Source organism: Rhinatrema bivittatum, chromosome 4, assembly GCF_901001135.1.
Source record: "Rhinatrema bivittatum chromosome 4, aRhiBiv1.1, whole genome shotgun sequence".
Taxonomy (NCBI): domain Eukaryota; kingdom Metazoa; phylum Chordata; class Amphibia; order Gymnophiona; family Rhinatrematidae; genus Rhinatrema; species Rhinatrema bivittatum.
The window spans coordinates 412271126-412281778 of record NC_042618.1 but is presented as its reverse complement, the minus strand read 5'-3'; the positions used below and the strand labels follow the sequence as shown (position 1 = coordinate 412281778).

At 43.7% G+C, this 10653-nt stretch overlaps 1 protein-coding gene across 6 annotated transcripts in view; it reads right to left on the bottom strand.

Moving 5' to 3' along the window:
- Window positions 1-492: 492 nt before the first annotated feature.
- Window positions 493-10653, bottom strand: part of LOC115091197 (sodium- and chloride-dependent creatine transporter 1-like) — a 54621-nt gene continuing 44460 nt past the window's right edge. For 4 of the 6 annotated variants that reach the window (XM_029601236.1, XM_029601239.1, XM_029601234.1 and 1 more), the window contains 7 exons: window positions 10404-10528; window positions 8952-9064; window positions 8334-8471; window positions 7288-7390; window positions 5343-5443; window positions 2843-3013; window positions 493-1838 (listed from right to left, as the gene is read on the bottom strand). In XM_029601236.1, the coding sequence (XP_029457096.1) occupies window positions 1695-1838; window positions 2843-3013; window positions 5343-5443; window positions 7288-7390; window positions 8334-8471; window positions 8952-9064; window positions 10404-10528 (895 nt within the window). In that variant the 3' untranslated portion in view covers window positions 493-1694. Of the gene's footprint in view, window positions 1839-2641; window positions 2790-2842; window positions 3014-5342; window positions 5444-7287; window positions 7391-8333; window positions 8472-8951; window positions 9065-10403; window positions 10529-10653 lie in introns of those variants that run through there. The other 2 variants (XM_029601235.1, XM_029601238.1) reach the window with 2 other exon arrangements.

Genomic DNA, 10653 nt, shown 5'->3' with positions numbered 1-10653 from the left:
GCCATGTTATTTCCCCCCCCCGAAAGGCAAGAACCACAACTGTCAAGTGCATCTGATTAAAACCAGGACTGGTTCAGCTTGTCCCTTAAAACTCGGAGCAAACCTCCCATTTTCCTGTGTAGTTGCTTAATCAGTCACATCACCTAGCTGTTGAGCATAAGCACAGTGAAATCTATGAACATCTGTTTGCTTTAAAAATGTAACTCAAGTATATTGGCAATTTAGAAGTTAGACATTGGTTATTAGCTTAACCCAGAGACTGGGGAACTCTGGTCTTCAGAATAACTAAAATATGCAAACTAATCTCATTCCAAAAAGCAAGTACATGATAAAAATTCATTGTAGAAATTCAGATAATCAGACCTGTCTGTGACTCTGGAGGAGTGGCATTGCCTTCCCTGGATTTAACCTTTCCTCCAATGCGATAGGGCTCCAGCCTCACAGTCTACAACTGTGCAGGAGAATTGATGGAATAAATGAAGATAATATACAGGAAAGTAAAGAAGATGGTTAAAAGGAACTCCTCGGCAAGCACCTGAGATCCAGGGGTGGGGCTCTGTCCTGTTTTTTTTGTTTTTTTTTTCCTGGGTCAGCTGGTGTGGTGCACGTTCACAAGATCATGTTACAATACTGTTAGCACAAAATACAATACTGAAGCTTGCTGGACATGTAGAATGTACACAAACTGTACAAGCATAACACTGCAGGCTACTGATCACAACTACCCCTTGCAGCCTCCACAGACACAGAGGTTCTACAGACATTTAGCAACAAAGCTAATATTGGCACAGGCAGCAGACTTCACAAGATCATGGGGGGCAGGGGAAAGTGGCTACTGAGAAACCAGAAGTCAGAGGCAGATATCATTCAGGGCGCAAGGGGTTTGCCACAAAGGAAATCCAAATCGACCCTCCCATAAGTGGAAATTCTGCCACACTAACTTCCTATGGAAAAAAAGCCGACTGTACTCGGGGCTTTGGAGCAGAGCAATTATGAATACAGGGAACTAGAATGGGAAATGAGTTCTGCCGGAGTTTTATACCCCACTCATGGTGCCAAAATGAGGGTTGGCAGGCTATGAATGACCCTGGGACCCAGTGATGATATATTGAGCCCTACTTATTGCACAATCAGGCTCTTCTGGACCCATCCTGGGATTTAGTTTGCAATCAAAGATCACATACATATATATATTTTTTTTTAATACTTATAGGATAATGTTTGTTTGCATTGCTTTTGAAAGATGGCAAAATGTTTTGTTTGGTGTTCAAAGAACAATAGGAGACGCTAAAAAGGCCTGTCTCGAATATTCAGTCAGATATTATCCTCTTCATTTTCTTCTTTTGAATCTAGAAATTATTCTAGATTTTCCAGAAGTGAAAATTCAGCCTATTAACCCGCAAAACATTCATCTCAGATTAATAAAAAAAAAATGTCCGTTTTCCTGAATGGCATTTGATATCCGCATTGGAACTGCCACCCCCTAAATTGTTAATTTGAATGGCTGTGGTACCCCTAGCCCTAGATATGTGCTTCCCCGACGGACTCTCAGCATGTTGTATCTTCTTGTTTAATGAAGTACTGCCATGTAAATTTACTAATTGGCACAACTGCAATCAAGCATGGCTGGTTGTAGCAGGAAACTAAGCTCCTCCCACCCACTGCCCAAGCATACTGTAGCGGTGTACATCAAGTTAGATTACAGTCTCAAAGAGAGTTGTTTTTTCCTTTGCAACCTGGGCAAGAGCCTCTGGTGGAAGCAACTTTGTCTCTGCTTCAGGAGTCAGGTATTCGAGAAGGTGGTGACCCCAGACTGGCGTGGTCAGGAACTGCCAACGCTGTAAAAGAAGAAAGAAAAAAAAAAAAAGAGGGTCATCCAGATTTAGGTTTTCAGCGGGAATATTATTCTCATCGAAGAAGCTTTCCCTTGCTGGCTAGGCACACCGTGTAGAAAGCTAAGCAATTTGTCCTCTCACTCTTGATAGCTATTCAGTATTGGCAGAGTGACACAGTAAAACCAGACCCAGGTTATGAGAATAACGACACTTGCCAATACACCTCCCCACCCCGCCCCCAAAAAAACCCCACAACAGTAAATTCATATTAATATATTAGCAGTATCACTTAGCATTTTTCAAATAAAAGGTTTCCAAGTAGTAGTTAGCAAAAAAATCAAAAGAAATAGTTTCTTTTTGATACTCCTTCAAGGGAGTTATGATCAACTGAAAAACATCAAGAGAGGTCGTATAGTATAGTATAGTATAGTATAGTATATAGTACTATATCTGGGGCCCACTTCACACCCCACACCCCCACCCCCACCCATATCCATGTGCCCCGGCACACACACATTTACTCATACTACTGGCAAGCCTGGCCAGAACCTCAGCTTTTTCTTCACCAGAGGAAGAGAGAGAAAGAGAGACCAAGGGATCAGAACAGCCAAGGTGAACAGATGAATGGAATGAAAGGAAGGTGAAATAGGAAGCGGGAGGAAAAAAAAAAAGGAGGAAACAAGAGAAAGGAGAGGCACAGAGAGAAAAAAAGATGTTCCCGGTGATGTGTTGGGAGGGGTTTTCTGGGGGACGTTTGAGCTCCTTGTTAAACTACTTGATGAAAATGAAGAGTGTCTTGCCAAGAGGCGCAGAGCTGGTGAGAGCATCTGGGCAGCACAACACTGGATGTTCCCAACTTCTTATTGGTAATTCTGGGAGTCCCTGGCTATGGAAAGTGTGATTTTCCCCTCCTTCTCCCAGATCCCGAGGTGCTGGGGATGAGGGGACTTATGCCTAACAAAGAAAGAGAAAAGGTTAAGTGACAGGCAAGGCAAGGGGACACTTACCTCTCGCAAAGATCCCTTACAGCGTAGAAGCTTGCAAACAACTGTGAGGGGAATGCAAAGCATGGAGGCCAAAGCAAGACTCAACCCAATGGCTTCCCCCCACCAAGGGTACACATAAGTATTATTGTATGTCAGAGGCTTATAGTTCACTACATGGAACAAGAAGATCCCCTAAAATGAGACAGAACCGAATAGTTGATTATTTGATGGAACGGCACATAATTACAAATGATATGCCATTAAAAAAACAACTCGTCTACTTCTACTATTGCAGCACGCGAGCTGCACGCATGGAATGTTATTCCATAATCAACCTGCTCCAGATATTGTCTATCTATACAATATAAGTGCACCGCCTTACCACTTCCAACTAAATCCTTACTATCGTTCCCTAGTCTGAAATATGCCCAGTGTCTGAATACCCTCGACAAGAATCTGTAAACCGAAGTTAAGACTCTGTCAGCTCATTTCAAGGCTATCAGCCACCACCACACATTTCCCGATTGCATAGAATCTAACAGAGTCTCCAACCCCCACCTTGATATCTTGGGTAATTCACTTAACCAATGTGGGGAGACCCCCATCAGATTTGTGCTCATCCTTTCCATTCTAATAGTACAAGATGTTCTGGATGGGGGAGACCTGGTGAGTTTATTGGGTAGGGTTCATCTAACCAGTTTGTTGTTGCAATGTGCATTTTCGGGACTTGAGCAGTGCGCTGTATTGATGGTGCTTGGGTTTAGAGAATAGCGTTTGTGTGTGTCTTCATGTGAATGTGGATTTGCCTGATTGGGTGAAGATAGTTTAGTGGGAGGTCTAAATGTGGGGGGGATTTGGCGGGAATCTGCCCTTTTTTTCAGATTGGATTTGGTGTGAGAAGGACCTCCAAGCTGTAGTGGCCTGGAGTAGCCAGTCTGCAGGCTGATGAGACCAGGAACCGCTCCAGTTGGATTGGGGCCCTGCAGGACTTTTTCCCCTCAAGAGAAAAAGGCTTTCCTCCTCCTGAGGAAATGTCAAGAGTCGAGAGGGGATAAATGGCAATTCCTTCCACTGAGGAAAAGGAGAGAAGGGTTTATCCATGATGAGGCCACTCCAGGCCACTCCATCTTGGAGGTTCTTCTCACACCATGTAGCCAGATAACTTTGAAACCTAACTGGCTATGTTTGAATATAGCCAATTAGCTTATAAAGTAATCCGGGCTCTTGCGGCCAGATAATGTGCCACTTAACCAGATATCTTTAACGATATCTGGCTAAGTAGCACTATCAAAAGAGAAAAGTACTAAATAAAGAGGGCGGGCCATCCCCTCCCTCAGCTGCCCCCACGCAACTATCTTTAAAGGACCTGTCGGGCCGTGCCTTCTTCACCTTCTCCTAAAAATGTTAACCAGACCCCCCCACCCCCATCCCACTGTATTGGCAATAACATCTGGTGGCCCCTCCCTTCCCTACTACCCACCAACCCGCAAAGCTATACTAAATAGCCAGGTCCCCCTCCCCTTCTCCCAACCCTCCCGATCCCTTTAATGAAATTGCCGGGCACAAGGGAGCCTTTACGTGTTTTACATGAAAAAAAGGACATTCAAAGTACAGTCTTCAGAGATAAAAATATTACAACATATATATTATATTTGCATGCACTGCAGTGATGCCAACCAGAAAACTTTGCTAAAAAAGGGAAAAAAAATGTCCCTTGGAACCCATTTGGTATTAGGCCTATTGTAATGTTATTGAGTGTTGGCTTGGCACTAAGAAAGCTATGAGTAAACTGTATTGCAATTACAATATAGTACACCTCCCATACCAAAACAGCACTAACTGCCAGTAATCAAACAGTAACAACGCTACCTATGAAAAGGTAATTCAAAAAAAATCTTACACCAGCTCAAAACACCACTACACCGCCTCGTCAGAAAACAGAACAAGATAGGCTGCTAAGATTCCTACACAGAACCTATACGGTATCAGAATACCTTACCTCAGTCACACATGCAGAACATGGACAGACCTTCACCAAATACAGAATTCAAAAAAGCACAAAGTATAAACAGAAATGTGCATACATCCATGCTCTCACTCACACATTCACGCATGCACGCACGCACACACACAACGCAATCTCAGGGCCTCCCCCTCTCTTCAGGCCACGCATGGAGAAAAAAAAACAGAAAGTCAATTAGGGGCGGGGATTCACTGAAGCCCCTGAAGTTCTGACTGTGTGCCACTGCCAACAATTCATTAGAAAGAGAAAAGGCTAGGGACCACTAGGTGGCGCTATTTCCACATGGTTTCCGCACCATAACAAAGTATTTGCCTGGGAACCCTTGAGCCAAGGAGACAGAGCTTAACGTGGGCCAGCCTCTGATGTTTAAAAACAAAAAACCACACTAGAATACAAATCCAGTCTAATGCATTTCAAATGAGAATTAAGACACGATTGTCTTTTTTTCCAGTGAAATAACCCTACCAGTATAAAAAAAAAAAAAAAAGAAAGACTTACCACACAGACCAAGGGGGTAAAGACAGACCAGCACCATTTCATATAAGGGAAAGGACGATAACCAATCATACGAGCAATGTCATCCATGAACCGATCTGCACCTGCACAGAATGACACCAGAAGATAGATTAGTGGCTCTTTTGCTGGACAGACGCTTTGCCATGATGCTAGGCCTACCCACTCATCCTTATCTCGACCAGGGATACTCTCATTCTAAGACTACGCTCTTCCTTCATTTTTTTAAAGTTTCTATAGATCAGTGGCATCACTTTTGTAATGTCTAGAGACCTTTAGTAGAGGTGTGCATGAAAAAAAACCTCATGTTTTATTTTGTGTTTTATTTTGGCACACGCTGAATTGGAAATGAAAAATAAATGTATCGCTGGCCTTTTTTGTTTTTCATTTGAGGATGACAGCACACCCTAATTGACAGAAGTCCATCAATGTCCTTGAGATTACATTCTCTGCGCTGAAAAACCACCTTCCCTCCTGTGGTGAGATAAGGCTAGGGTCTCAGCAGCCTGGGAAGGTGTGCAAGATTCTCTTCCGTTCACTAGCTTCAAAAAGTATCACGGCTCATTTGCCAGAGCACCCATGGGACAATGAGTCTGGTCGGGAAACTGAAAGGGACAACTTCAGAGAGATTAGTTCTAAATTCTAGGCTATTCAATGCTGGAACATCCGTTACAGACGATAGAAAACATTACTTTCACGATGATATCCAACCCCAGAATGATGGTAAAATCACTGTGCCAGGGAACAAATCCCTAACATTTCAGGAAGGTAACTCTCAGGCCTCCATAATCCCAATCTAACAGGGGGGTTTTGCTATTGGGGAAGGTTTTATTGAAATGAAAGTGTGAAAAAAAAAAAGTCAACACAAGGGGTTACTTGGACTTGAAAGCAACAAGCCTTTCAACATATGATAGATAAAGAAGGGAACCCTTTACTAAAATCCACTTATTTCCAGTTGCCAGCACTAGCAACATGATCCTTAAAAGCTATGCAAATATTTTCAAACAGGTCAATTGTAAAAGCACTGCTTGCGAAAAAATGCACATATGTGGGCCGTGCGTGATAACAACGCGGTTTTTGAAAAGCCGTAAAATACATGCAGACGAACCCATGCGTGCGTAAGGAATAAGGGGGCGGGGAATGGCATTCTAGGGTGGAGCCAAGATGCACGCAATTCAGCATTTTAAAAAACTGAAAACCGCAGCACACATACTGCTCCTGATGAGGAGCCAGTCTGTACAGCTCAAGTTTTAGGACCTATGGAACAGGGTGAGGGGTCCGGGTCAACTGGGACGGCATGTAGGATTAAGAACTAGAGAGGTCTGAAAGACCTCGCTATTAACTAGACCAATTGATGGGCTAATTACAAAGCTGGGAATGGGCCTCGCATGAGCACGTTTTGAAATTCGCTGACATACGTGTGGAAAAGCCAACAAGGTCCTATGGAAGACCCATGCACACTAGCTATGCTCGAGTAACCTTTTATAAGTAGAAGCATGCATATGTGCGGTTGGTACACAAGACCATAAGTGCGCGCACAATTAAAAACGTCAGCGTATCCTTGCTTGCGCATGGGCGTACACGCACTCATTTTAAAATTGACCTCAAAGAATTTGTGCACATAACATTTGGAGTTGGACACCTAAATCGAGCCCTTTGAAAATGTACTAGGGCTTAGCACCTGATTTAGGATCTTAAGGAGTGGGTGCCTATAGTTTTAGATTCTTAATTTCAATTTTATTTTCAGCTGGTGCAAAACTTTGGCTGAAAAACCACTTAATTTACATGTTCCAGTGCTCCAGCCTCCCTTCCCTGTCCCATCTCTTCCACCAGCCTTCATTCCTGGTTCCACCTTTCCACCGACTCATTGAGGTCAATTCTGTTTGGCATAGCTCTCACTACAGCAAGCTCCAGCCCTCAAGGCTCTTACCATAGACCCAGGCGATCACAACACACTCCCAGAAGGCTTGCCATAACAGCGTTATACCACTGGCTGAATAATAGTCAAAAAGCTGGAAGACATACATTCCACCCTGCAGTCGTATGACAAAGGATAGCACCAGTCACTAGTTATTCCAATTTCAGATTACAGTGTTATTGAAATCCATTACTGCAAATAACCGCATGTAGTAAAAGATGAGTTTACATAGGGAGTCATTTTCAAAGGGATTTACATGTGTAAATGTAACTACTGCAGCAATTTTCAAAAACCAATTGCCCACGTAAAGTGCATTTACTCATGTAAAACCCTTTTTTAAGTGTGTAAATGCTTTTGAAAATCAGGCCCTGTGTGTGTTTGTTGTATAAACTCAATTACAAGTTTGTAATGTTTCAATAGCTGATTTTTCTCTAACGCATCCTCCGTGCTGTGCACTGGGAAAGGCTTAGAGCTTTCCTATAGCCACTTCTAGTCTATCATCCCCTACTGCTCATCCTTCTGGGAAAGGGTGGGAATTGCACTAGAGCCACAGGTCTGGAGGATATTTTAAGGTGGCAGCAACAGATAGTGGGAAGGCGTTTTCTGCGAATGTCAGCTCCTAAAAAAGAGCACCCTAAGCCCTACTGTATATTTATTGTGCCATAGTCAGGTGAAGGCAAAGTGATTTTTAAATACCTACAGTATCTGAATGTAATCCGCTTTGATGTGCTGAAAAGCGGAATATAAAAATCTAAAATAAATAAATAAACCATTAAACAGACCGACTGAGCAGAAGGAACCAGTAAGTCCAAGAGGGCAGTTTCCTGGAGATAAGCTGCAGGGTTCTTTACAAAGTGACTTTTTATTTCACCGTGGACTCATTTTAAGTTCCTGGGAGCACCCCTATTACTTGCAATGGATTTCTTCAAGAGACTAACTGTACAATAGTATAATCACATCATGCAGAAAGCCTGGCTTTATGGTCTATAACCGGGAATAGGAGGAGGAAGAAGATTCTCCTTAAAAGCCGGACCTTCTGCTGTGACTGGCTCACTTACCTCCGTCACCATGGACAAGTCAATTATGAAACACACAAGACAGCAGAGGGCGGCTGTGATTTCTCTCCGCACAAAGCCATTGATAGGGTGAGGGAACAAGTCCAGAATCCCCGTGATGAATCCCTCGACGCCCACAAACTGTCCAGAGAGAAAAGAAGGCTTCAACATAGTCTCAGCTGGTTTCACAAATATGAAAATGGGTTGAACAAAATCCCCTTCTTGACTCAGTAGGTTCCCCACTGGTTAGTGCATCTCAGATGCTCACCCTTCGTCATCAGAATTGCCCTGTACTCAGTTCTTTTGTCCCCCTGAACTATTTCCCAACCTTTTACCTCTATATTTTCACTCCTCTGCATGACTCCTCTATCAAATGGCGACAGGCAAACGATCAACTGCTGGACAATGGTCTCTCTCTCTTCCCAAGCCCTTCATTACTGCTCCTCCTGCTATGACCCGCTCTCGACTCTCACAGTTGCTGCCTTTTTCCCCACTTCTCCTTTGCGCCCTGCTGTCCCTCTTCCTCGGCCTTTAGTCTCCATAAACTAGAATTCCAAAACCTTTTCGGCTCAGCTCTGAATTCCTCAAGCAGATGCTTAAGATATCAGTCTTTTTGGATACCTGGCTGTCAAGTCCCAGAACCAGAAGCATGAAGAAGAAGAGAGCAGCCCAGACGGGAGCAAACGGCATCAGAGTCACAGCTTTGGGATATGCAATGAAGGCCAGTCCAGGACCTGGAGATAAAGTGAAAATACTAGTGCCACCAGAGTAGAGCTGCAGTTTCATAGACAACATGCTGGCCGGGGGGGGGGGGGGGGGGGGGGGCGGACAGGGCACCTGTAAAAAGATAAACCGTACTCTTCCCATATCTCCCCAACGGTGAATAGCAGCTCTCATTTCAGTAACTGACCGTAGAATGACACTAGAATGTGCGCAGATGCGAGAGGCACGATATGGACCATCATTCATATGGAAAGAAAGATTATTTCCCTGTATTGGGAGATCTTTAACAGGTGCTCATTTCTACAGATCCACTCCCGCTAACTCGGCAAGCTTGTTAGGGAAGGTACGTGATCTAATGGTTAATGTACTGGGTTAGGAGTCAGGAGACACCTTGGACCATAAATCTTTAATTTGTGTGAGCCTGGGCAAGCCACTATGTTCCTGTGCCTTCAGGGACCCAGCTGGAAGCAAAGCATTAAATATATTTAGGAATGCTGATTTGAGGTGCTTATTTTCCAGCTAATTGGGGGTTCTTTGTGGGTACCAAAAATCGGTATTTATTGGTTTTTTTCATGGTGTGGGTACTATTGTTGGGTAACTTTCCTGGATGAATCAAATGCATACTTTTGTGCAGCTGAGGAGTCGCTGGCATGGAAAAGGCACAAAAACAAAGGATACAGGGTAGATGAAAGAGGGGTGAGAGTACTAAGGGTAGTAAGATTTTTCCAGTGTTTACCTATTTTAATTTTATTTTTTTAGCATGGGGGGTGTTCTATTGGAGTTTATTGGTTAAACCTAAAATCAGAAGCTCTGAATCATGTATTTTACTTTTGTAGGCCCAGGAACCATTAGACAGCTAATGTCCGACTGTCACTGCGGGTTATATTCTAATGTTAATAGTGCGAGGATGGCTTTAGCACCGCAGGGTATACTGCCCATTTCATATAAGCCAACATCTAAGAGTGCGGAAGAAGTCTTAGTCTCCCCTTAAAAATGCTCTGGAATATTTAGGACAGGGAGATAGTGAAAAGAGGACCAAAAAAGCGGGAGCCTCTTACAAAAGAGGGAAAAATAAGAAGCTCCAATTTCCAACTCACAACAACAGAGGGCGCAACTGAATGTTGACTTGAGAGCGGAATAACATCAGCCTGATACAGAAAACACCCAAACAGCCCTCCACGGATCATAGAGTGACCAGATTATAAGCCTCTAGCAAAGCCTGGTTTAACTGGGCAGACAGAGTAGCACAGGAGAAAGGCATAGTAGCAGTGAACCTATAGAGGACATAGGGCAGGATTTACTTAGGAACTGAGAGAGAAATACTGCAGTTTGTGTATTTTCAGGACTTACCCGACTCTGCCACCTTCGATATGTCCACTCCTTGCTCCGATGCCATGAAGCCTAGGACTGAAAAGACAACAAAGCCAGCAAAGAAGCTGGTGGAGCTGTTGATCGCTGCCAGGATGTAGGCGTCTCTGGAGCACCGCAGAAGGGTGAGAGAGAGAGAGGCAGTGTCATCAGAAGAGGATCGAAGGTATTCCAAAAGGTATTTGGGATTCCAGTACCCCAACCGACCCACACTCAATGAAAATACAAAGTT